Raw genomic sequence first — 24,613 nt, forward strand, 5'->3', positions numbered from 1 at the left:
CCACCCTTAGGAAGGACCTGTAGTTCTCTGAGGCCGAACTAGCCGAATGCCGCCAACACACTTTTGAGCTTATCAAGAGGGAGAAACTTAATGGTTTTCCCATTCTTAAGCAGTAGTCTGAGAACAAGAGTCTGTTCTAAATTTGAGACCTTGAAGTATTTCCATACCAATGTTTGCGTTTGCACAAGGTAGCTTGACTAATGATTGACCAAGCCGACCAATCGGCATAACCTCGCCTTCTGGCATCAACCACATCTCTCTATTTGAACAAGCAACATTAAGTTGAGAAAATCCTCCTTTGTTGCATTGTCTGTTTAAATACTTGCAGTGCAGTTTCAGGTTCTCGATCAGTGTTAGCCGTCAAATAAGTATCCGGGAACAATGCACTCACGGTAATACGAAACGTAATGCCCAGCACCATGCACTTTAAATAAGCTCAAGTTGTCAATCGTTCTGTACGTGCCATGGCACTCGCCATTAACAGTGTAATTCTTCAATTCGGCCGAAGTAAATTCACTTTGGCCATGCCAATTTAACGAGTTTACAGCTTCGAGAACGCCTGGCCAGCTGCAAGACCAGTCTTCATTTCGTTAGCAGACATACGAAATATATGGTTGTAAAGAAAATCTTACCAGCGTCACCAACCCAGATCAGTGTCGTCATATTGCGATTCACAACGTTGGTTAGTGCATTCGAATACGGGCGCGCATCTGCATAATTAGTAAATATGCGTTGACACTTTATAAAAGGCGAAACCTACCGTCTCCTGTATCGCCAAATTTGTAAAAAGTATTCAGATTGCATTCTTCGAAGTCTTTGCGAGCACCAATCTTTTTCCGGACATCCTCCCGGTTGAGATAGTCCACATATGTCTCAGCCGGATCGACATCCTGACTGCCGATTCGAATATCATTCACGCCAAAGTCGACCCCGCTTGCTTCAATCAAGTCGTCATACATGATTGTATTGCAGGTGAGGCTAGCGTTGGAACAAGCTTCCAGCTGCATGGTTGTGTTTGTACACTTTTCCAGTAGAGGAACACATTCTTTCTCGTACAAGTCGATAAAGTGTTCATGGAGGCTCTCGTTAATAATCTGCCTGTAAGGATTCTTATAGGCGTAGGTTACATAGGCTTTGAATTGAGACATAGGATCGATCCAAGGGTTATTGATACCTAGAGCAACCAAGTTAATTTCATGACCGTGTAGAGAACCCGCCCGAATTTTGTCATTCTGTTTAAGGAAATATTCTGCAAATTTGGGACCATAGTGTCCACCGTAGGATTCAGTAAAGAGCCCAAAATCTCGGGACATGTACTCTGGAAAATTGTCCAAAAAGGCTTGCATAAAGATCCAGACATACGGAGCTGCTTCGACAGTCGAATTGATGATTTCGTTCTCAGCACCCTCGCTGAAGCCTGTACCAATTGGTTGGTCGATATATATCATGTTGGCGTATTCGTTCCATGAATACGGATTGAGAGTCGGTTCAGTGTCATTTTCACCAATGAAATGACAAGGTCCATTCTCTTGGAAAACACCGATTTCAGAAGAACACCCAGGACCGCCATTAAGCCAAAGAACTAGAGGGGCCTCTCTAGGTTTATTCCGTGCCTCAAAGAACCAAAACCACATGCTTGCATTTTGACCTCAAAGATTGTTAGTATCGGATCGTGGCTATAAATAAATGTCAATGTGCTTACTGTAGTCAAGGTAACCCGAATATTGATTCACTCCAGGCGTTGTTTCGCAAATTCTTGAGTTGGTGACATATTCAAGAGACGACTTGGTAGCTGCGTGTTTGAAAACAGTGCGATTGATACCTTGGGCAGCGGGTTTTGCGAATTGGCTGTCAAAACCAGAGCGGGCTTTTGAGAAAGCAATAAGGGCAGGGAAGATTGTAACGAAAGACTTTATAAGTCGCATTTTGCTAGTCTTCTAAAAACCTTACCAATCGACAGTAGCAATACATCGATGCCAAAAATGAACTGGATCTAGGTGTCATTAAGTAATTCTACTTACCGATGGCAAGTCCTCTTTTTTTACTCTCGAGGACGCGTATGCCGCGCTACTCAAGGGATGCTTGTCATAACATCCCGAATTTGATCCCGTTAAGACCCAACTCGGATATGATCCGTGGTAGACAGGGGCTCAATGCTACAATGGTGAGTGTTCTATTCCCCACGTAGTATTTTGCAAACGTGCTAAAATATGTCTAACAAGTTAACGACCCACTAACTTCTCCTTCATCGGAGAATGTTTCGAAGAATTTCTCAAAGATGTTATTCGATAAATCACGCTATATGTACGGAGTATGTAGTGTATATTTCGGGATTACCTATAACATGCTCAGGAAAGGACAGTTGCTTGCTGTAATGGCTTTTCTCAAACAGAGTGCTTCTTCTTACGGTTAGGTCAGCTCTGCACTTAGTTCCTTGGTCAGAACGAGAATAGTTCTTTAGAGCCCTAATACTACGATCGACAACTATAAGATCGTTGCGAGGTTTGTGCAGTTAGCTTACGAAACAGCCCCCAGCACTGGAGTACAGAGTACCAGGACGTCAATCCAGGAATATCTTTTCTTGCATGTCTTATCTCAAAGATCAACAAGGGCATTCCCCTGGTAATCTCGCTTAATTGTTCTAGTCTTTATCTGATCCGCTAAACTGCCGGATTAATAACCGAATTGGAAAAGCGTTTTATAGGATATATTGACCAAACACACGCTTGGTCGGCATAATTAGCAGACTAACACTTGACCGGAGATTATCATAGAAAACCCCGGAAGGGTTTATTAAAGCACAAGCACACAGAAACACTTACCTGGCTAGAGCTATTAAAGTGGTCTCCTGTAGCCAAGGGGGTCGACGTCGTCCGATAAGCTGGCACTGATGTCAATGCCTCCAGTTCTTATATCTTTTATTTTACTAGATATCTCAGCATTTAAGTTTAGTTTCTGATCTTCCGACATTCTTGAGACTATACTGTGGCATATGCCTTAACAACATGATTTTAGCGTTTTATCTATTTTCGCGTCCTCGGCTTTAGTGTTAATGCCACTAGAGAATCCATTATCTGTAGACAAGAGGAAACTTGCATGCCATTAGAATTGAATTCGTTTTAAATAGACTGTTGTTGCTTTTCTTAAACTTCTCCTAGACTATAATAAAGGTACATTCCTATCATGCCAAACATTGACCAGCCTTAGCACCTATCCAACCTCTCTGCAACTCCGTATCATCTTCCCAAAGCTCTGGGGCACTGGCCTTGTCAAGACCTAGAGCCTCGGCCTTTTCTCCCCATACAATTCCGCACTCAACCACATATTCATCCCAGTGTGCAAGTAGTTCCTGTAGTTTCTCGGGGTCACTCTCTGCCAGGTTCCGGGTCTCCCCAGGGTCTTCAACCACATTGAACAACTCCCACCCTTCATCACCTTCTCCGGCACCACCTTGTTGCTTGGAAATGTGGACAATCTTCCAATTACCCTTGCGTAGAGCACCTCTTGCAAATAGTTCCCAACCAACAGGTTCAGTAGAAGGGTGAATTGTCCACATCTCATCATCTTCCACCTTTTCGGCTCGGCCGAAGAACGGTACCCAAGACTTTCCCCGAATGGTATGTACTGTTCTTCCTCGGAATGGAACAGTCTTTGTGGCCGGAGCAGCGCTACCATTTCCAGCCTCTGTCGTAGCTATCTTTTCAGAAGTAGGGAGAAGTACTCCAGCTAGTTCGAGGAAGGTAGGCGCAAAGTCCATGACAGTGGAGAATGATCGGTCGAAGGTCCCTGGTTGGAATGACGAATGGAATGTCTGAGCCGGAGGCTTCACGATACATGGCACAAGTATACCTCCTTGCGATGGAAAGCATTTGAACAGCCTTGAAGGGGCAGTGGATGCCTGAGCCCACAAGGGACCAAGCCTGATCACATTGTCAACTCAAGAACGAATTTGATACAGCTATACATACCAGGTGAAAGAGTTCCAAGAACCGATATTTTCGTAAGAATTATCGTAGTATTGATGAATGGCCTTGGTAATTTTATCTCCCATGACAGCTGTGGGAGAATATTCAGTTGAGAAGATCATCATGAAGTCTGAGGATATAACTTACGAATAGCCTCCATGCTGTATGAGTTAGCTAATACTTCACATCGTTTTCAGGATGGGAAACTTACGCTGCTCCCTCGGCTCCATTATCACTCATAAACACAATAAAGGTGTTATCGTACTCGCCCGTTGACTTCAGATAGTCCACCACCTTGCCGACATTGACGTCAATGGAATCTACCATACCTGCATATGCCTCCATCGCTCGACTCGAGAGCTTCCTTTCTTCGGGTGAGAGGTCGTCCCATTCTCCAACACCCATTGTCTGTGTCTCTACTTGGTGCGGAACAACAGACTTGTCTATTATACCCAAGTCTATGAGTTTCTTTAATCTGCGCTCACGTAGTGCATATGGTCCATCGTCGTACATGCCCTTGTACCTATATGGAACTTTTCAGACTCTGGAGAGATAACGTTGGATAATGAGTTAAAGCCGGCCGGGGAACTCACTTGTCACGTTGTGCTTTCGAACATTGCAATGGCCAATGGGGCGCAGTATATGGCAAGTATGTAAAGAAAGGCTTGTTCTTATCTTCTTCCGTTCTTCCCCCAAAATACTGAATGAGATTATCAGTGTAGGCGTCTGTAGAATAGAAACCGTTCGGATCTTCAGTTTTGTTGGGAGTTCTAGATCATAAAGTTCAGCAAAAGTAAGGACAGACGCAATTGCCAATACTTACATGTCGACTTTCTTGCCATTCTCGGCGTGAATTGGGCGACCACCAAACGGGAACTTCTCTTGTACAGGTTCCCATCTATAATGGTTGCAGCACCCGGGAAGCATAGTAAAAGCCTTTTGAAAGCCACGATTCCAAGGTCCCTGAGCATCGCGCATACCCAAGTGCCACTATAACCCAATTAGATGTCTGATTGAAAGCTCGATTCGCGTATCTACGCAACTCACCTTGCCAGACATAGCAGTAAAATAGCCGTTGTCTTCTAAAATCTCGGGAATGGTTGCGACGTTTTCAGTGAGATAACCTTCGTAGCCAGCCGTTCCTCCATAACGCTTCGCACCTTTTTCGTTACCCTTGTATTCTATCAGCACACCTAAGCCACCAAGGTGTGCATCAGTTCCACTGAGGAGCATTGCTCGTGTGGGTGAACAAGCCGCTGCAGCATGGTGGTTTAGCATGCGGACACCTTCCGAAGCAAGTCGATCGATATTGGGTGTTTGGATCTCGGCTCCGTAACAGCCAATGTCGGAAAAGCCCTGGAACACAAAGAAGCAATTAGTTATGTCATGGGATATATAAGTTGGATGTTGGTGCAATCAATGACGCACCAAGTCATCAGCAAGAATGAACAAGAAGTTGGGACGCCTCGGCGATTCATCAGTAGAGTTGGCCATTTTGGATGGTTGTGTGTTGAATTCGTTAGTATAGACCAGACCTTTCGAGATGCAATGGGGGGGAAATGGAAGACAAGATAGTAAGACAAAAAACCGCGCAATAGCTCAATTTGTAATCTACAGACAACAAGTGCGGGTTTTCCTCATTTAATTAAGCCGTTGTTTCTGGTGAAAGTAGACCCAAAACTGTCTTACCCGACACATCGCTCGGCACCATTGCTGAGTTCCGGAAGCACGATGTGACAAGATCAAATGACGAATTGATTGGAGCTTGTGTTGCAATAACCCCCTGTCACCCGGAACCTCGCCAGATTCGCTGAGGAGCCCCACCTCACTCGGAACCCCCTCCTTCCTCCGGATACCTGGCCAAAGGTCAGTGGGATCAACCCGGATTTAGTCATTTTCGTTTGGCTAAGAGAAGAAGGGATTATAAGTTGAAGCCTGATGACCTTGTTAGAGTAGTATTGCTAGTTGGTCTGTCAAGAGAGGGGAATGTAGTACCAAACTAGAGAGTCTATATAAAATGAAGACAGGCTCCTCATCTCCGAGCCGATACCGTCAAATCGGTCTAGTTCCATCTGTCTTTCTTTTACAGATTGATGAGATAGATAGTCCCTGCAATAATAGTCAAGTCATGGCCAGCCAACACTCAGCATGGGGGTCTGTTTCCCCGCTATTGATCTTTTCTTGTTCTTGCCTTCTCGTGGGTGACATGCTATTTGGTTTCGATACCGGTAGTTTCGGAGGTATCCTGGCTAATCCACTGAGTAACCCCTTTCCTGATCATCGTTAGCCATAATGTAGGATCTAGACACTGATTGCCCAGGGTTTTATTAACCAATTCGGGAGTTACAATGTAGAGACAAACAAATATGCTTTCACGTCTTCCGAAACTTCAATCATCTCGTCTATACCTTTCATCGGCAAATTCCTTGGATGTTTGTTTGCAGGTCCAGCGATTGAAAAGCTCGGCCATCGAATCGTTTTTATTCTTCTGTCGATCATCTCTGTTGTTGGTGTTATTCGTAAGTAAAAATATCGTTTGACAGTAGACCTCTTCATTTTCTGGCTTACTCATTACCAACAGTGGAAGTTACAGCTGCTGACACTGGTTATGGAACCGGCCGTTTCGCGCAGTTCCTTGTTGGCCGTATCGTTGTCTATGTCTCGGTTGGTTTGGTTGAAGTTGCTGTTACGTGAGTGATCCTGCTATTCGAGATATTTCTCATCCCATCCGTCTCTAACTCATTACCTACGCTCAGTACATACCAAGCGGAAATTGTCCCAGCTCCTTTCCGCGGCCTTGTTGTCGTCTCTTTGCAACTCTTCCTCGCCGCCGGATCCCTCATGGCAAGTGGTCTCAACAAAGCATATTCTACCTACACAGATGGTGTGGGTTGGAAAACAGTTACAGGCATTCAGCTTGTGTTCCCTGCTTGTGAGTGACTGATGATCGCCCAGCCAACAGTATCTAACTTACGTCGACAGTACTTACTGCTTTTGTGTTTTTCATTCCCAACTCACCCCGTTGGCTTCTATCAAAAGATCGCGAAGAAGAAGCAGTTACTTGTCTCCAGCGCTTGCGAAGCAAAACTGATTTTGATGAGGGTCGATGTGACAATGAGATCAAATTGATCAAGGATACCTTGAGGGAGCAAGTACACAAAGGACCATGGCTTGACCTCTTCCGTAGGACAAACTTGCGACGTACAATGATTGTTTTTGCATTTTACTTCTTTCAGCAGGTTAGTGACAAGACTGGTTAGCACATCAAAGCGTGACTGACACTGAGCTTTAGGCAACTGGCCAAGCATTCTCATCGACTTACCAAACGGTGTTCTATAAACAAAATGGTTACAGCAGCTACCAGGCTTTCACATATCCCATTATTACAAGCGTTCTCGGCATGATTGCTGTTTGTCCAGCTATGTATATGGTCGACAGTGTAGGGTGAGTTGACTAATCTACCAAGTGCGCAGAGACTCATTTGCTCATGAACATGTTTGCAGTCGTCGAAAAACTCTCATGATCAGCTATCCCCTGCAAGCTCTCTGGTTGTTCCTGGTAGCAGGTCTTGGCGCGAAACCAAGCAAGACAGCAACCGAGAAGAGCACTGTTGCAGCTGCTTTCATGCTGTTTTCCTTTTTTTACAATGTCAGTCATGGATATAAGCCATAGCCGTTCACAATCGATTATACTAACAGAAGTCTTGTCCAGATGGGTAGCGCTTCTATCCCATATCTTCTCGGTAGTGAAATTCCGAATTCTGCTGTTAGAGAAAAGACACAATCGTTAGGAGCAGCATGGAATGTCGTCTGGGCATTTGTTACCAATTACTCTATCCCTTACCTTATTGCGGATCTCCACTTCGGTGTTGGCTGGGTGTTCGGTGGCATATCCGCGCTTGCACTAATTTTCACTTACTTCTTTCTTCCCGAAACAAAGGTAAGTTTTACTATAACAAAATTTCTGCAACTGGAGATCTAATATGTTTTCCTTCTGAACAGGGTCGCGCGCTTGAAGTGATTGATGCTCTATTTGCGACAGCTTTCAATCCTTTCCGCCCTCAAAACATCCAGTTGAGCGATGCTGAGCGCCGCATTGGGCAATTGGAAGGAGGGAAAAGTTTTGAAGATACAGTTTCAGTGAATAACGAGCCTGGACGTAATGATGATCAGGTCCAAGTGAAGACTTGATAGATCCTTAAAAACGGAAGGGATTTGTTATAATTCGTATACCTCTCTTGGAAAGAATTAAGAAAGGTATAAAAGGGAAACATTCGCAACCGTGGTACCTGGCCTCTTGATGGAATCGTTGAACAACTATACGGCATGCTTCAACCTATTGGAGCCGTTTCTCAACGGAGGAGCTCTAGGTTAAATAGGCCTACACGCCCTCAGTATCGTGTTCACTGCTCAGTTTCGTCGCGACACTGCAATGTCGTGATGACACTGGGAAATGCTGATGGAATGACATATGTTAACACAAGTTGCAAGTGTAACAATAATGAAATACAATAACTAGACTGCAGTTGACTTGTTCTAACTGATTGGATCTGATAGATTCGGAGTAACTCTACTAACAAATTGGACTTAAGCACACACACTGGGGAAGTACAATGTTCAATCGCAAGATTTACCCTGCACTTGGAAAAAAAGCTTCATTAATTTACTGAAGTGTCTCGCTGTTAGTCAGAGAAGCCTTGACCTCGTGATTGACATCAGCCTTTCGGGCGCCCCTGCCGTGCCAGACGGCCGGGTCATTGCCGCCAATGGTTAAGGCTGGTAGGCACTTGAATATTGTAATTGTAGACCAATTGAGAGACATGGAGAAATGTAACTTCCGCCTCGGTTAGTTGACCCTTGAATAAAGTTATTTCCACCTAAAATTACTAAGACAATAGTGTCTTTGTCCGTGCGAGTCAGTCACCAATCAACAAAGACACCAGCTCGCTCTGGAACATCATCCCCACATACCAAGACCGATAGCTACACTAAAGAGGAATAGTGCCAAGAAGGCTGACGATTGTCTGTTACGATGTACTGAAGGACAACTGACTCGCGCAATGTATCTGGCATCGCGTTGTATGGCGGCGAACTGTTGAAATACACCCTATGCTATTAGTTGTCAATCATGCTACGGCACCCATGTTGACTTTTGCGTCTCATGGTTGAAAGAATCTGTCAGCCCATAGTTAGCACTAAGGATAATATCTCATCCTTCCTGCATAGTCGTCGCTGTGGCTCCTTTTCACGATTACATTAAAGACCTGCTTCAGAGTAGGTTGCAACAATGGCTATGTAAGCAGTTGGGACTAGATCGATGTTCTGGCCTCGGGTCATCAAACCAGTGGACTGGCTCGCACTAAAAACCGCCGATCTTCCAGCTAAATCCTTCGGCTGTTCTCCCCGACCCCCTAGATTGGCTAAAACGCACAAGCGTAACGATAAGTCACATTGCTAAAGATCGGGACGTTGGATTGATACCAGACTATCTATAGCAAACAGACCCATCCGACAACTATGTTGGATGTGTAGTATAGTAATTAGAATTGCAATCGGCCTGCCGCTTCGTGTGTGAATTGCTAACCTTACCCTGTAAACCACATTCATAGCCAAAACGTAAATCTCAAATAGTAATCCGCACGAGATTATTGGGACGGCACCCAAATCCATTCATCTAATGGTGAGACAGTAAGCTAAAAATGTGGATCATCCTGAAAAGAGGGCTGTCCTGAAAACTACTAATTCCATCAGAAGCAAATCGCAGGAGAAGCTAGAGCTCGGGATTAGCTGGTCCGTCATCTTAACTCTAAGCCACTTTCGTAAGCTAGCCAATACGCTCTTGCAACGGTCAACGATTAGCGTTCACCTTCAAGGCTAAAACCATTGGTTCAAAAGGGGAACGTGCTTAGTAGATCTGGGTTTTCTATTAAAAGTGAATATTTCTCGGCCATTCCCATTTCTACTCCACAAGACGAATGCACCTATTGCTGTTTCTCTATGGCACTTGACGCTAACGCAACGTCAGTAGAACCTACTGGCATTGGGCGTTCGCTTCTTATTGTTACTATAATTTTCCTGATCATAACTACGATTATCATTGCCTCAAGATGTTGGGTTCGTCTACGATACAAGACGTTTGGCGTGGACGATGGTCTTATGCTTTTCGGCTGGGTAAGTAACACATTACTCACTTATTTGCAGCATCATACTGATAGACTTGGTTGTTAGATGCTGTACGTGGGCGTCAGCTGCATCGTGGCACGTAGCACCTATGCTGGTCTCGGCACTAAGGATACTGATCTGAATGCTTATCTCCAAAACGATGGCCGAAAGGTATGTCGCGTATTATCACAGCAAGATGCACAACAATACAGACCAATTGACTCATTTCTTTAGTTTCTGTGGTTTTTCCAAGTCACGTACTGTATCTCATTGCTATTCCTCAAAAGCTCGATCTGCGTTACTCTTCTTCGCATTGCTGTTGTCCAGACCCACCGTATTATCATTTGGTGTACTCTTGCATTTGCGTTGCTTTCTATTACTGCTGTTATTATTGGGCTTTTCGTTATTTGCCGTCCAATATCTACTGCGTGGGGTCATGTGGGGACATGCGCTCCGCCAATTGTCATTGCAAGTCTTGGATATCTTGTGTCAACTGGTGCGGTTGTCACTGACTTTATCTGTGCTATTTTACCTATATTTATGCTATACCACACGAACATGAAGTTGGCAACCAAAGTCTCACTTGCGGCTATCCTTGGTCTGGCTGCTTTGTAAGTTCAATGTCAATCTGGTGGATTGACTAACCTTGTACTAATTCCTACAATAGGGCATCACTTTGCACAATCGTCCGACTTCCCTATGTTAAGTACTACATTATCATCCCTGATTATCTTTGTTAGTATTCTCTTAACCATAAACATCGTCTCTTTCTAACCCAACTCAGATAACGTAACACATATCGTCATCTGGTCCATCCTCGAGTCTGGAATCGGAATTGTGGCCGGTTCGCTTCCCTCACTACGTCAGTTGGTTAACCGCCGCTTCCAATTCGATAGCAATTCAGAAAGTTCTCCTGCCCAGAATACACCGTTCTCAGGTGCCTACCGAGCGACTATTACATCGCAATCAGTGCCACGGAGCAGATCAGCAGGTCTTGGCGAAGGAGATGGTGATTGGGAGGAACTTGATGATAGCTCATCCAGAAAGAAGATCTATGTCAATGTAGACGTAGAGATGCAAACATTCGATCGAGCAACTACATCTGGGGGACCCCATAGGTCTACCGAAGACCTTGTTCGATGAAGAAGAAAGCTATTATTTTATAGCCTCTTTTACACAAAAGGTTTCGTTGGAATAACAGATTAAAAGCACATGTATTTTATACTTAATTGATAGAAGGATCTCTTGACTAAATGTAGTACTGAATCATAACCACAGATCACCTTCTTTATTCGCACATCGAATCGCAGACGGACCCCTTATATCCTCAATCGCACTCTCCACACAACCCGCCTGGGTAGCAACTGGCATTTCAAAGGAAACCTTATGCCTTGCAATCCACCCATCACAATTCTGAGTATTCAAGAACAATAGGACCAAGCCGCCCAAACTCTATTCTACCCACGGAGTGTAACGTCCGACAAGGCTTCCCCAAGAGCCTCCGAAGTCAGGCTGAGTCATAATCTTATCGCCATTACCTAAACGCAGGGCAACACTGGAAGCCTTAGCACACCAGCCGAAACTCTGCAAGTTCTCCGGGGTCTTTTCAATCCAGTGGATGAATTCTGTCAAGGATTAGTAACTAAGTTCCACAGTAACAATTCTTGATACGTACCTTGACATTTCATTTCGTCTTCACATCTCTGGTATCCAGGTCCATTAAAGAATGCCCATGAAGCTGAACCATAGTAGTAGATGTTGGATCCGCCGTTAACATAATTCGACAATCCCATGCGACAGGAACCGTCGGTACTACCACACCAGGCATAATCTGGATCTCCCCAGCCTCCCTTATCAGGGTTCCACGGGCTTGGCATCAACTTCTCTGCTTTTGCGCCTTGCTCGTAGTTCGTCTCTGTCTGAAGCATGCTGACAACCACGTTGGAGGCATTGCGCAGATTGAGTTGGTACAGCCACCAATGCTCGCTGCCCAAAGCGTGTAGCCAGGTACCCTTTGTCGATTCAACAAGAGCACCACCCTTGCCAGCGATGCTTGACCCGCCATCAAATTCCTCAGTGATGTGATCAGCCACCCAATTCCACACGTTCTCCACGTAGGCTGAAGAATCCTTTGTGAAATGCATGCCGATGTAGGCACCCTGGCAAGGGTTCGAAGCATCGCGGCAGTTGTTGGTTAAGTCTTTTGCACCTAATGTGCCACCCACGGTAATAACCGAGTTCCAAATGGCCACATCGCCAGGCTTACTGCCAGCCGCATTGACCTCGAGAATAATAGCTCCAGGGAGAACATCAGCGACAGTGAACCGCATGTCCTGCACTTCGATTGTGCCCACATCACCGGGACTACCGATCTGTACCACCGGTTTGGGATCGTTAGCGTTCTTGAAAAAGTCACCGGCTGCTGAGATTGTGGCCCATGCCTCCCCTATGATACGGGAACCGATCGGAATAGTAAGTGTAGACTCGATGCGATAGTCCCCAAACGGAAAGTAGGCAATCTTGTTGTTCTGAACTGCATACTTAAGCGCAGCAGTCAGAGCCTCAACTTCGTTCCCCTTGCCGTCGCCTTTGATGACTTGACCTCCATTTTGCTTGGGATCCTTGATGTTCATGAAATCACCAACTGGATGGTTTCCATATGTAGGAGCCGCAACAGCAGGAATTCGACCACCGGGAGCAATAGCTGCGGGTCTGGTAGTGTTAGAAGTTTCACCGCCGTACACAGGGTCTCGTCCAACTGTGTTTCCGTACGTGAAGGTGTTGACGTGGCTAGCCTTTCCCAAGGCCACACCACTAGGCAATCTCACCACATCAGAGTCTGTGTCCTTGGATAGATTCTCGATCAAGACAGATGGATAATTTGAGGAGTCGAAAGTGATGCCAGAGTTAATTGACTTTCCGTCAATGATACCCACGAACGGTGCGCCTGAGTTATGCTTCACAGGAGTCCCAACAGTGTCAAACGTGGGGTTTAACACCGTAATAGTGTTACCGCCATCAATGCGCAGTCCAATGGTATTGCGGATGAACTTGACGCTCTTGTAAAAAGCTTGTTGGTGTCCATCATGCCATATGCCGTTCTTTGTGGTGTTTTCGTCAGCACTAGTCCAATCTTATGGGAAATGAGGCTTCATGCACGTACCATGCCATTTTCGACGCTAATGTCTGCGAGGCCGAGAGTAGAGCCACGTCCAAGTCTAATGCCAGAATGCCCTGAATCCTTCCCAGCCGGGGGCATCTTGATTCGGATGTTTTGTAGTTGACAAACCTGAGCAACACCCCAATACAGCGCTGTGAACCCACTGCCTGGAATTGTTAGTACGAAATCTCTTGACGGATTAAATTGTAATACTTACTGGCAGTGACAGCGGTAGTATCTAGAATAATATTTTTCACACCAACGGCAAAAGAAATCTCACCAGATATTCCAACTGCTGGATCCGTACCATTGACGAGGAACATGTCTTTGAAACCTGTAGCAGGTTTGATAATAGGAGGCGTCAGAAAAGTTAGCGACATCTGAAGGCGAAGAACAATATTACAGCATCAGCTTACATCGGCTGGATTTCCCATGAGTATAGTGTCTGTGCGAAGCGTGATAGTACTATCAACTTCGTATGTACCAGGAGGAAGATAGACGACCTGTAAAAAGTAAGTATTTACTTCAGATATCATGATGGAATGCATACCCGTGGTTCTGAGGCGAGCCACATCTTGTGGCGGTTACCCGAGTCAATGGCATCCTGGATGGCTTTGCCGTCACCGGCAGTTACTGTCTTGAATACTTCGTAGGAGTCGGCAACGTAAGGGGCTTTGCCTCTGAAGTCGCTTGTATGGTCCATATCAGCGTACCAGAAGCCATTAGGAGTGCTATAATTGATCTGCTGTGGAGCTGCGCTAGCGCCAGCAGCGGCAAGTGAAAAGAGAGCCAATCGCTTCAACATGGTGAACTGTATGGTCTCGAGGCGTGTTACCAGAATGATTGTAGTCTTGAAACCAGCTAGAGAGTGACATATATGTATATACAGAAGTTTTTTTTATCTCCCCGTCTGACTGTATCCTAAAAAGAGTGGGTGATGGGAAATTACTCACCCTGTCCATGCGCTAGTAGACAATCTCTAATGTTTCAGATCTTCATTGCATGACGAATCGGCTCTTGTTTCCCACTAAAACCTTGCTGCGGATCGAATCCTTCGTCTCAAAGCTCTTCAGCAATGAGATTGGATCGGCAAGTGGCTGTTTCGGTGAAATCCTGCTGCCTCAACTAACCCTTATATTGTTTTCTAACCATTTACAATCGATTGGACATATTAGTCTATCACCGCTATTCAACAGCGGATAATTGTGGCATTTTTCTATGGAGGAACTCAACAAAAGTAGCAATTATCACATGGTGGTATCTGCAGTCAGAACCTTTGTAGCCTCATAGACAGGGTATTCAGGCAATGTATCGGAAAAGGCGGTGTACGCGAGTTTGAAGCTCGTGAGCCTTTCAGAAATGAATCAAACTAAATGTTCAAATTGACCGAGGCAGTGGTAGAAAATGACATTTGATAAACAAAGGTGGAGTTGTTTGTACGAGTTACTAGATTTGGCAGCTTGTTCCTCAAGGCAGAATTTGAGTAGACAAGGAAATTGTTCCACAAACTTCTATAAAACGGTCGATTTTGACTTTATTAAGTGTATCTAGAATGCACTAATGGTCCGATTGTCGGCAAGTCCGAAGGCACTTTGTTTACTCCTGCTAAACAAGAATTCTGCGCGGCATACTTGGTATCAACTTGTAATCAATCGACAAAGAGGCCCCTGGGCATGACATTGGGATGAGTGAAGCCAGTCCGATCGTTTGAAGATTGGTTATACCACTAAGCAGGACACTGGCGCATATAACTTCTCAAAAGGACTGGCTAAAAATTGCCACTTAGTCCAAGTACGCCGATTACTTAGTCTTGATCCTTTGACTAGCTTGACTATTAACTAACAACTTATCGCAGCACCATTGCCAGGACTTAGCTCCTACGAAAGGAACTTTTGTAGAATAGTGCATTGATCTGAAAAATGTTAACCGAAAATCACGAAACAACGTTGTGGCGTCGAGCTTGCAATACTAAAAGAACTTTTTATTCATCAGTCAGCCTTGTGAAAAGCTAAGCTTTTTGAAGTCTTGAATAAGCTTTATTAGGGCCTATCATGTGTTTGAGTTCATAGTACCAGTCATTGTCCAACAAAATGCAACATGTTTACTGAAACGGAAGTAAAGACAAATCCTCTTCACTAGAATAGTATAGATGCATTGGGTCAGATGTCGGAATTACGGAATTGCGCAACGCTAATAGGTGTGATGAGTGATATCGTGAAATGAGATATAACTGAATGTGATGTAAAATGCCACTAACCTAAATGCTGAGCGTCGTATCCTGCTCGGCGTCCTAAATAACTAGAGATGTAAGAAAGATAATTTGAATGACTAGGATTGTGTGTGATGCGGGCCACAGTAGTTATTTCATCGAGTTGTAATTCGGACGTGAGTTTCCAGAATCAAAGCTTAGCAACAAGTCGGTCGCCCAAGGCTTTGATACTGCTAGAAAACTCGGCCTGGTTGTTGGTTGCCCATGAGACATTCTTTCCTGGGACGGCCTCGTCTCCGATGAATCCGATGAACAGTACGTCATTCTCGCCGTGGCCCATGTTACCATTAAATCCTTTACCAGGGAAACAAAGCTCAGCGAGCGAGATGGGGGCCTCGCCAGTGGAGGTACCACCGTTAATGTCTCCCCAGATCCCATAGTGCTGTGTGATGTCAGCGACGATTCCTATCATCTCATGTAATGAACTTACAAGTTTGTCATCGCAAATGACAGCCATAACGCTCAAAGGCTTCATTTCATGCTGCTGAGGGTCAAAAGACGGCGAGTCCCCATCGTTACCAAACACCACATATGGATGAACATTGGCGTCCAAGTCAGAAATGCCGTAGCGAGCCACGGTATCTTGGAACGCGGTGATCCCTTGACCTGTCGGGTCATTTGCACAAGCACCGGCGTGGTTGTTCGCACCATCGCAGTCGATGTCCATATTGTCGTAGTTCCCGGGGTCACCTTTCAAGAAGATTCCACCAAGGATATCGCCGCAATACTGGGTACCTGCAGGGAATCTCTCAGATAAGGGGTTTAAACAAGTGCCAGGCTTTTGAACTGTTAGCATAGAAATCATTATAGAGGACATTAATTTCCATACCTTGTGTTTATTGTATAATAATTTCAGGTTTTCAGGAAGATCGTAGGCTGAGATAGCGGATCCTAAGCAAAGAATAGAAAGGGCTATGAGAAAATGCATTATTCCGGTTTAATTACGCGTATAAGCTTTGGTAACAATTAAAATAGTGACAAGTTAAACTCCTCAGTCATCGTGAAGACAGTGAATGACCTGGTTATTTATTATATATGAGATAAAGCTTCACCGAGACCAGACTAAGAATTCTTCCTTGAGCAGGACCTAGAGAAAGAATCCTTCATCACTGCAAGGGTAATGAGACGGTGTATCCGGTTTCACCAATCTGAAGAGTTTCCAGAGAAGTATTAACAAGGGAGGTATGTCGCATATTGGAATAATTTCTTAGGTCAACCGTAAGTTCACGTCGTGTGATGAAGCTTGGTAGAGGACTGTTGTTACTCAAAATCTAGATGCCTTGTACTAACTTCCCTGTGTAGTTAGAAGTCTTAGCAACGCTTGGCCTGATTCAAGGACTATACGGCCCGTTGATGAGAGAAGCTAACATTGCACTATCGGCTGTGCATGTGAAGATCCAGGGGATTCTTTACCTAGGTCGGCCCTGCTTGCTTGGACTTGGGTGGATCGGGGAGAACGCCGAGAGTTCCGATCATGATGTTTCTATCAGAACAACAAAATACATGTATGTTAGGCGCTTTTACTGTAAATTTCCTCGAACTTGAACATCAGTAGCACCAAACTGATATCAATTTGTTCAAGCCTTTAAGAATCACCAGCCAGTCAATTACGATGCTTATATTACACTCTGGAACTACGCCAATGCAGTTGAGCTTCATGGAAATCCACGATATTATGAAAAGTGACATAGCAATTGCTATCCAAACAATAGACATAATGTATAAATGCCTCGGCACTCGGTAATGTTAAAATATTTGGACACGAATGGAGACACCGCGTCGTGCGTCAGTAACAAGTAGATTATTGACGTATCGAAGGATCAACTATCTACAAGTACCGCCCGCAACCCGTTAGGTTAACCGCTATCTGACTGGTCACCAACACCACTCTATGCTTCCATGTCTCATTTTGGGATGAATGAATCATATTTCGGTTCCACTTAGCTCGGTTGTCTAGTCTAGCTTCTACACTTGAATCTCGACCCCGCAAAGCGCGGCCCTGTATTGCTTGGTATCGGATGTTGATCTCATGGACCTCGGCGTACCGGTATAACATAATCACTCTAAGGTACATGGAAATGTAGGCAAATGCAATATTATTATGAGTTATAAGCAAAGAGTTCAAGTGGGATCTAGCCATGTCCCTTTGTATGTCAACACAATACTGCACACTTAGTACAAACTGTTTAACAGTAACACATTGATATTTCATACTCTCATAGATTCATCAGACCGCAATATGATTGCGATAGGCTAGGTTCAATCGTTCGACATGTTCTTTTCACAAGCCTACGTGTTTCATCTTACGATAGTTAGTGACGATCTTCGGACACGCCGACGAACATGATGCAGAAGGATCAGGAATATCGCCACGGGTTGCCCATACCCTTGATCAACGTGGTCCTGATTCAAATGACTAACCACCTAATCGAACACACCGACCGTTGCGAAGGTCTAAGTTTGTGTTCAACTCCAATCACAAGGAATAGATTTCAATTTCATGCCCAACAGAAACATTTGATAATAGCCGAAGGCGAATTGGCCTTGATAAGTGCCCCTGAGTACAACAGAAACTCCAAATCTAGCTATATAAGGATTCGTGCCATCTTTCATCAAGCTCTTTTGCTCAACTCGTTCCAATATAATCCTTCAAAAGAATACTCTTTACAATTCACTATCAACAATGATTCTCATTCACACTCTTCTCAGCTCTGTGGCCCTTGCAGATCTTTCAGCTGCTCTTGGGACACCTACTCAGGAGTCTACCATCTCTACACGAGCAGCTCCTTTCGTTCCCGGCGGCAAAAAGGCTGGATCTGCTGGTGGTAACGCTGTGCCATTCTGGAAAGACCATCTTGGCTGGTGGTACGACTGGACCCCTAGGCCAACTTCTGTCCCTGGCGTCACTAGCGTTTCCATGCTATGGGGAAGCGGCCAGAACGGACCCAATGACGCAAAACGATTCTCCGAATTTGGCAACATGCAGGAAACGCCCGCATACCTCCTTGGTTTCAACGAGCCTGATTGCTCGGGCCAGGACACTTCGGCGAATATGGGCGTCGCCAACGGTGTGGACCTCTGGAACAGATTGATCGTTCCCAGGGGCAACCAAGGCGCTCTTCTCGGCAGTCCTTCCATGTGCATGCAGATGGATGAGAAGTGGCTCAAGCAGTTCAGTACTGCTGATCTGTCCAAGCCATGGGACTTTACCACCATCCACGTATACAAACCGGATATGACTGGTGTCCAAGCCGACATCGACTATTACTGGAAAACGTACGGCAAGCCTATCTGGGTCACCGAGTTTGGTTGTGTTTACGATCAGAACAACTTCACGCCTTGTTCTGGCCAGGGACAGATTAACAAATGGATTGCCAACGTCGTTGATCTGTTTGAGAAGAACGAACATGTGGCGGCGTATGCGTACACCGATGGTGGTGGTCTTGGTCAGGCTTGGTTGCCTACTACTGATGGTGGGAAGAAGCTTTCTCAGCCTGGTCAAGCGTATCTATCTGCCATTAGCAAGTATCACTAGCTGCCATGGCATTAAGGCATCCTTGTATTGCAAAACCGGGGTGAGCAGGTTTTACAACATGAAGTTTTACTGGGTAACCCTTCTTTGGAATTGGGGGCGGGGTGGCAAAGGGTCCTGTTATTGGGAGAATACCAAACAATTTAGAAGTGTTAATCAAATTCTGCCTTGGGAACTTGTGGGCAGGATGTTAGTTTCATTTACCACGTATGTGTCTAGAACCATCTGTAGTTTAAATTAGTTTACTTTTCAATGCACTCGGTTCTACTATAAAGCTTGTTCTAAAATATCCACATGAAACTCCAATCTAGCTCGATCTACGCTAGTTACTAAACTACACACTATCTCGACGGCACTGCCGTGATACCCGATCAATCTCATCCCATATCCAGGATTGGCTACTGTAGTAGTGCTTAGTTTCGAGCTGAGGTCCCCCCGCAAAGCGTTTCAACAGCCTATTTCTACCGACACTCCAACCCTATTCTGTAGATCGCTTTAATTGTAGGAAGGAATCCCTGTATCGAACAGGGGTTCTTATACACACAACGACGACTGCCCCCAAAGAATATCGGTCCGACATTAACGTACCCATCTTCACATGCTGCGGTTCATTGTTAGACTGGTACGAAGAATACCACCTCAGTCATGCTGTAACTCACACCTGTATACGTTATGCTTCTTTCTACAATGGAACTCTGGTCATATTAGCAATTAGAAACGAAAAGATGGTTTTGGATCAGAAGGAATGTGTAATTAAAACATATTCAGTTTAGTTCTGTTTACCTGCAATGTAAGCCTTAACTTTAAATCATGCCATTTCGGCATATCTCATTGTCAGCTACCTTTTCTTAGTATCTCGGAACCCATATAAACACCTTCTGACTCCATTCAAGCAGTCGATGATTAGCATCATCACTCAATTCAGTACCACCATCACTATCACTATATTCATCTCTCACAACCATGCATACGGCAGAGGACTTGGCCAGTTTAACTGCTGAGGAATTCGCCTCCAACATAAAGGCGATCATTCTCGAATTTAGATCACGCCTTGACGATCCAAAACAAAGACAATCACCAGAGAATGTTGAGATTCAGAATCTGCTTGTCTCGCGTGCAGCTGAACCAGCAGTTGTAACGGACATCACACCTATCCTCACATCGATACCAACAAAAGATGATAGAGTCACTGAAACCCTGCAACAAACATTATTTTGGAACATTCTTGTTAAGATGTCTTTCGAGCAGCTCCAATCTTATCGATCCATCTTTAAAGCGGTCAACGCTCAGGATACAGGAGTTCCCGACCGAAGGGGTTCACACTTGAGGAATATGAAACTTCTCAAGTGTTTCACACTCAATCCACAGTCAATCTGGGTGCCTGAGACCGATTGTGACCCTATTGGCGGCCGTACCCTGTCTGAAAGGGTTCATACCGCGGAGCAGATGCGTCCGTACATGCGCGAAATGTATTTCTGGTTCCATGATCGCAATGACCATTTACCCTATGAAGACTGCCAGAAGCGGCTCGCTCGATTTCCGGAGACTGCCATCGCGGTGGCAGCGGACATCATAGATGAGATGGCTATGGACAAGGCTCATTTGTGGGGTAATATCGAGTACTTGGTCACGATAGTCAATTTTGTCTCTTCGTATATACCAGTTGGGGAGATTTGGATGTTGATGCGAAAGTCTGTAGAGTTTTTGGCACGGGTTCTAAGAGAGGCCGTAAAGGAAGGCATTGACGTAGTTGTCAATGAAGATTGTCTGAATGATTGTGAGTGGCTTTCTGAATTGGATGAATGGGAGAAGGACGATAGCGAGGAGGAAGAACGTGAGGAGGAAGAATAGGATAGGAAGAAAGAGAAGAGAATTGGTGGATAGAATGTAGTATTGTAGATTGTGAGATGTACTTTTTATAAACAGCAGTAGGCTCTTCCTCTTCTAACATCAATTAACTACCAGGTTTATCACCACTCGTTGCAGATATAGTCAGACAATCCTGACCCCTTCCTGTACATTTTTAAACCCCTATAACCGCGGCCTTTCGACTTCATTGCCACTCTCATCAAAAACTATTTTATTCCCTGTAATCATAGAATGTTGCAATGCAGCAGCGATTCGGACTGCTAACACTGCCGATGACAATTCCACAGGAACAGGCATATCATCCAACACACAGTCCGTGAACTCAATAGCTTCTCTCGCAAACGCAGCTTGGAATCTTCCCCAATAGTTCTGTGGAAGCTCGTGTCTGATACCTCCTTGTCCATGAATTCGAACATGGTTCTCAACGGGAATCAAATTGACGGATATTTTCCCCTCCGTTCCGATTATTTCTGTGGTATCTTCCTGACCGGCCGCCATCATTCGAGACGCATATAAATACGCGATTCGACCATCGTAGAATTCAACAACGCCTACAGCGTTGTCTCGATCGTTGTACTGTCGAAGATCTGGTTCTACAGCAGTGATACCCACAGCATGGACTGACCGAACTTTAGACTGTTGGCCAAAGAACCAGATGGCCAAATCAATGTCATGGATGCTACAGTCGACAAAAATGCCTCCTGAGAACTGAGCGTAGGCGACAAAAAACCCTGACGGGTCTAGGACATCGCAGGTCTGACTTCTGAGGATTGATGGACGACCGATCAAGCCTGCCTTTGTCTTCTCATAAGCATCGCGATATGAAGCGTCAAAACGACGGGAAAATCCACACATGACCTTCAGGTCTGGACGCGTAGCAGCAGTATCAACAACAGATTGGGACTGAACTGTTAGTATACTTTCAAGATAGTTGGGGAGAGAAGCTCACAATCTCAACAGTTGTTCCGAGAGGTTTCTCGCATAAGACATGCTTTCCTGCTACAATGGCAGCATTGGTCTGTTCAGCGTGCACTGCAGTGGCAGAAGCAACACACACAGCATCTAAGCCCTGGTGCGCGATCATATCAGCGTAATTTTCGTAGATAGCTACACCATGGGCGAGATTCTCGGCAGCCCATTGTCTCTCTTCAGCGTCTGGGCTGCTGACAGCTACCAAGACGGCTCGGGGGACATTTTGATCGAAGTTTTGGGCATGACGTTTACCCATTCGGCCAAGACCAGCAACGCCGATTTGAAGCTTTCGAGAGGCCATTGTGTGATTGTGGAGATGGTACAAGAGAAGAAAATGGTGGAGGATGTAAGATGCCAGACTAGCGGATCACATCTTTCATATTTATATTGGTATTTTTCTTTTGATGCTGGGGCTAGTATTTGAAGCGAAAAGTATTTGACGATGAGCTATCGTGGGTCTCATACGTGCAAGTCTGTACATAGTATGACAGTCTAGGTAAGTTGCCCCGTGCAGATCTTAGTCGGGGTAAGTTGCCCCGTTCCCAAGCCTCACCTTCTCATGATCCACAATCATGGGCCGTCGGAATTTTATGCCGTATGAAATATGAAATATGGGAACCAAGCTTTCTATACGTCATTGTAATGGTAGTCTCCAGGTAATGTCGAATCCTCCCATCCCCAGGCCCTCTTCAAATGCGACTGTGCTGACGCCGTGGGCCAATTGTGGGTCTTTTCCGTCAAGATCAAAATGTCCAATAGCGCCATCTGATCTTGTTTCTCAATAAATCGTCCTCCACATGCTGTGACCCCCATACAAGCTGTGAACATGGCTGGTCTGGTGGATGGATTTGACAGGGCTATTCCGCAAAGTTCTCGGACTTGTGACCGTATATCGTTCTGAATTGATTAGAGTGTACCATAAAACTAGGCCAGAAGTTGAACATACATCTATTTCCTTCTGAGCTAGTTGGGCAGCTGGTCCGATTCGTGGTGCGCGATCATCGTGGCACATAAGGAGGATACGTGCGAAGAAGCCATGCACTTGGCCAATAACTATTGCTGTAAGCAAGGAATCAAAACATTATTGACAAAAAACATACCAACTGCATTATTTAAGTAGACAATATGCGGAAAAGCTTCACCCAAGCTTTTGTCTACAGCACGATATGCCATCGGCAACCACGACACCGGTCGAGCTCTCAGCCACGCTTGGTTATAATCGACGAGTTCTTGGTATCGAAGTCTGTTTGGACCAGTATTTCCAAAACAGTAGTTTATCACATCTGCGCTATGGAGGACAATCCGATTCGCCCAGGTATCATCATCAGCCGGCGAAAGCGACCGATCCATAAACTCGTGATCGAGCCTGATCTTGACCGGTCTTTGACTGGCGAAGCTCATTGTCACTTCTTGTCGCATCCCAATCCAGAAAGAAGCCAAGCGCAGACTACTCGGTGTCGTAGATTTACAAGTATTCATAAAGAGCTGTATTCCTAGCAGATGGCCTTCGTGATCTGTGCCGATGAGAGGAACATCGAGTTCTTCTAGCGTTCGAAGAAGGATCGTGGCTGCGAGTAAGTCATCGTCGTTGAGAGCTGAAGGATCGCTTGAGATGGTTGACAGGCGCTTTAGACATGCTTGATGGTATCGGTCAGAGGCGTAAGGATCGTAGGATCCGACAAGGCTGAGATGGCGGGATGAGAGAGCAAATATGGCGTTGAGAAGGGTTGGACAAGATGCTGCTCGAGGAGGCACGATGTTGGCGAAATGACGACTAGAATCGCAGAGATCGAACTTGGACAGCTTAGTATTGATCATTGATCATGGTCAAGGTGACATACCCAGGTGCACATATAAGTTATGTAATATTGCATCAATCGAACTTCATAGTTTTCTGTCAAGGGGTAGGGGACTGATTCCACACTGGCCAATCCCAGTGTCGAACCATATGGAATTGGATCGTAGGTGCGACGAAAGTCTTGACTCATTGCAGCATCTTTCATACCCCGGCCAATCTCCACTACCTCGATGCGACTTTCCAGAGGCAGATCGGAACCATCATCGCTGACTGGTCTATCATACGATGGAAACGAGCCATCATCAGTACGGGTTCCTAGGTTCTCCGAATCCGATAGGTAGTGGGCTTCAACATCAGATGTTTCGTCCACAAATCTTACTTCAGAGCTAGTCAGTCAAGCTTAGTAGGTTAAAAAGGGCCACCTACATCTTCGTGAACAAGGAACCCAAGTTTGAGTTGGAAATGACAAACTGCAGCAAGAGTAAGCCCGAGTCTCATTTCAAGGTTTAAGCATAGGTACCTGGAAGAGTGTTTAAACCGAATAACAGGCGCTATTTCGCAAACCTTGTTGGCTGAAGCGCACCGAAGACAAGTTCGGCGGCTATCCGCGGCGGTCTCGCTCCAAACGCATTTGACATGCTGAGTTCTACAAAGCTTGGACTCTTAGAATATGGTTGCATATCGGCGACAATGCCGAAATCTTGACTTACCATGCATGCTCCAGTCGTGCTCATTTTCTCTGGGTTGAGTGAGATCAAGAGTCTTGATTGAGTTGTTATGTTGAAGGGGCAGGTTGCCCCGATTATAAGTGATAGTTCTGCTGGGGCAAAAGGTCCGATAGTCGGGACTTTACTCCAAATTTTCTTTGTAGGGTTAGATCCCCCGAG

The 24,613-nt window shown here is 45.2% G+C and overlaps 10 protein-coding genes across 10 annotated transcripts; 4 read left to right on the top strand and 6 right to left on the bottom strand.

Moving 5' to 3' along the window:
- Positions 1-277: 277 nt before the first annotated feature.
- EDB82DRAFT_430284 (Alpha/Beta hydrolase protein) lies at positions 278-1,925 on the bottom strand (the record flags this gene model as incomplete). Its single annotated transcript, XM_025732817.1, has 5 exons — positions 278-342; positions 392-580; positions 633-710; positions 761-1,648; positions 1,703-1,925. 5 exons carry the CDS (start codon positions 1,923-1,925, stop codon positions 278-280), a joined length of 1,443 nt encoding a protein of 480 aa, XP_025583786.1.
- Positions 1,926-3,079: 1,154 nt separating this feature from the next.
- On the bottom strand, positions 3,080-5,656 carry EDB82DRAFT_494342 (alkaline-phosphatase-like protein). Its single transcript, XM_025732818.2, has 8 exons — positions 5,394-5,656; positions 5,013-5,321; positions 4,789-4,955; positions 4,559-4,735; positions 4,177-4,488; positions 4,113-4,126; positions 3,969-4,056; positions 3,080-3,920 (listed from the first exon to the last, which is right to left on the bottom strand). The coding sequence occupies exons 1-8, from the start codon at positions 5,457-5,459 to the stop codon at positions 3,182-3,184; spliced, it is 1,872 nt and encodes a 623-aa protein (XP_025583787.1). The 5' UTR covers positions 5,460-5,656; the 3' UTR covers positions 3,080-3,181.
- Positions 5,657-5,834: 178 nt separating this feature from the next.
- EDB82DRAFT_553474 (major facilitator superfamily domain-containing protein) lies at positions 5,835-8,155 on the top strand (the record flags this gene model as incomplete). The annotated part of the gene is made up of 9 exons (XM_065609611.1): positions 5,835-6,226; positions 6,320-6,484; positions 6,559-6,655; positions 6,722-6,884; positions 7,067-7,204; positions 7,258-7,409; positions 7,469-7,613; positions 7,677-7,904; positions 7,967-8,155. The coding sequence occupies exons 1-9, from the start codon at positions 5,983-5,985 to the stop codon at positions 8,153-8,155; spliced, it is 1,521 nt and encodes a 506-aa protein (XP_065464414.1). The 5' UTR covers positions 5,835-5,982.
- A 1,806-nt stretch (positions 8,156-9,961) lies between these two features.
- Positions 9,962-11,365, top strand: EDB82DRAFT_553479 (uncharacterized protein; the record flags this gene model as incomplete). The annotated part of the gene is made up of 5 exons (XM_025732822.2): positions 9,962-10,135; positions 10,193-10,297; positions 10,361-10,737; positions 10,794-10,861; positions 10,911-11,365. 5 exons carry the CDS (start codon positions 9,962-9,964, stop codon positions 11,267-11,269), a joined length of 1,083 nt encoding a protein of 360 aa, XP_025583789.1. The 3' UTR covers positions 11,270-11,365.
- Positions 11,366-11,427: 62 nt separating this feature from the next.
- Positions 11,428-14,139, bottom strand: EDB82DRAFT_553488 (pectin lyase fold/virulence factor). Its single transcript, XM_025732823.2, has 6 exons — positions 13,837-14,139; positions 13,703-13,789; positions 13,504-13,666; positions 13,290-13,453; positions 11,802-13,185; positions 11,428-11,751 (listed from the first exon to the last, which is right to left on the bottom strand). Exons 1-6 carry the CDS (start codon positions 14,089-14,091, stop codon positions 11,579-11,581), a joined length of 2,226 nt encoding a protein of 741 aa, XP_025583790.1. The 5' UTR covers positions 14,092-14,139; the 3' UTR covers positions 11,428-11,578.
- Positions 14,140-15,685: 1,546 nt separating this feature from the next.
- Positions 15,686-16,483, bottom strand: EDB82DRAFT_473513 (putative chitosanase; the record flags this gene model as incomplete). The annotated part of the gene is made up of 3 exons (XM_025732824.1): positions 15,686-15,937; positions 15,986-16,333; positions 16,385-16,483. The coding sequence occupies 3 exons, from the start codon at positions 16,481-16,483 to the stop codon at positions 15,686-15,688; spliced, it is 699 nt and encodes a 232-aa protein (XP_025583791.1).
- A 1,415-nt stretch (positions 16,484-17,898) lies between these two features.
- Positions 17,899-19,090, top strand: EDB82DRAFT_553498 (glycosyl hydrolase catalytic core-domain-containing protein; the record flags this gene model as incomplete). The annotated part of the gene is made up of 2 exons (XM_025732825.2): positions 17,899-18,013; positions 18,339-19,090. 2 exons carry the CDS (start codon positions 17,899-17,901, stop codon positions 19,088-19,090), a joined length of 867 nt encoding a protein of 288 aa, XP_025583792.2.
- Positions 19,091-19,984: 894 nt separating this feature from the next.
- EDB82DRAFT_534894 (uncharacterized protein) lies at positions 19,985-20,938 on the top strand (the record flags this gene model as incomplete). Its single annotated transcript, XM_025732826.2, has 1 exon — positions 19,985-20,938. The coding sequence occupies exon 1, from the start codon at positions 20,051-20,053 to the stop codon at positions 20,936-20,938; it is 888 nt and encodes a 295-aa protein (XP_025583793.1). The 5' UTR covers positions 19,985-20,050.
- Positions 20,939-21,094: 156 nt separating this feature from the next.
- Positions 21,095-22,229, bottom strand: EDB82DRAFT_553504 (uncharacterized protein; the record flags this gene model as incomplete). Its single annotated transcript, XM_025732827.2, has 2 exons — positions 21,095-21,859; positions 21,906-22,229. 2 exons carry the CDS (start codon positions 22,227-22,229, stop codon positions 21,119-21,121), a joined length of 1,065 nt encoding a protein of 354 aa, XP_025583794.1. The 3' UTR covers positions 21,095-21,118.
- Positions 22,230-22,555: 326 nt separating this feature from the next.
- EDB82DRAFT_473517 (uncharacterized protein) lies at positions 22,556-24,460 on the bottom strand (the record flags this gene model as incomplete). Its single annotated transcript, XM_065607999.1, has 7 exons — positions 22,556-22,825; positions 22,875-22,981; positions 23,029-23,722; positions 23,770-24,104; positions 24,153-24,196; positions 24,291-24,388; positions 24,437-24,460. 7 exons carry the CDS (start codon positions 24,458-24,460, stop codon positions 22,556-22,558), a joined length of 1,572 nt encoding a protein of 523 aa, XP_065464415.1.
- Between the last annotated feature and the right edge of the window lie 153 nt (positions 24,461-24,613).

This window comes from Fusarium venenatum (assembly GCF_020744135.1).
Source record: "Fusarium venenatum strain MPI-CAGE-CH-0201 chromosome Unknown EDB82scaffold_2, whole genome shotgun sequence".
In the NCBI taxonomy this organism is placed as follows: domain Eukaryota; kingdom Fungi; phylum Ascomycota; class Sordariomycetes; order Hypocreales; family Nectriaceae; genus Fusarium; species Fusarium venenatum.

Bases quoted from the DNA above. Each gene is read 5' to 3' on its own strand.
- EDB82DRAFT_494342 (XM_025732818.2), bottom strand. From the start codon at position 5,459: ATGGCCAACTCTACTGATGAATCGCCGAGGCGTCCCAACTTCTTGTTC. The intron at 5,322-5,393 runs GTGCGTCATTGA...TTTGTGTTCCAG, and splicing joins TCATTCTTGCTGATGACTTG to GGCTTTTCCGACATTGGCTG. The intron at 4,956-5,012 runs GTGAGTTGCGTA...ATTGGGTTATAG, and splicing joins TTACTGCTATGTCTGGCAAG to TGGCACTTGGGTATGCGCGA.
- EDB82DRAFT_553488 (XM_025732823.2), bottom strand. From the start codon at position 14,091: ATGTTGAAGCGATTGGCTCTCTTTTCACTTGCCGCTGCTGGCGCTAGC. The intron at 13,667-13,702 runs GTAAGCTGATGC...CTTCGCCTTCAG, and splicing joins TCATGGGAAATCCAGCCGAT to ATGTCGCTAACTTTTCTGAC. The intron at 11,752-11,801 runs GTACGTATCAAG...AATCCTTGACAG, and splicing joins AGACGAAATGAAATGTCAAG to AATTCATCCACTGGATTGAA.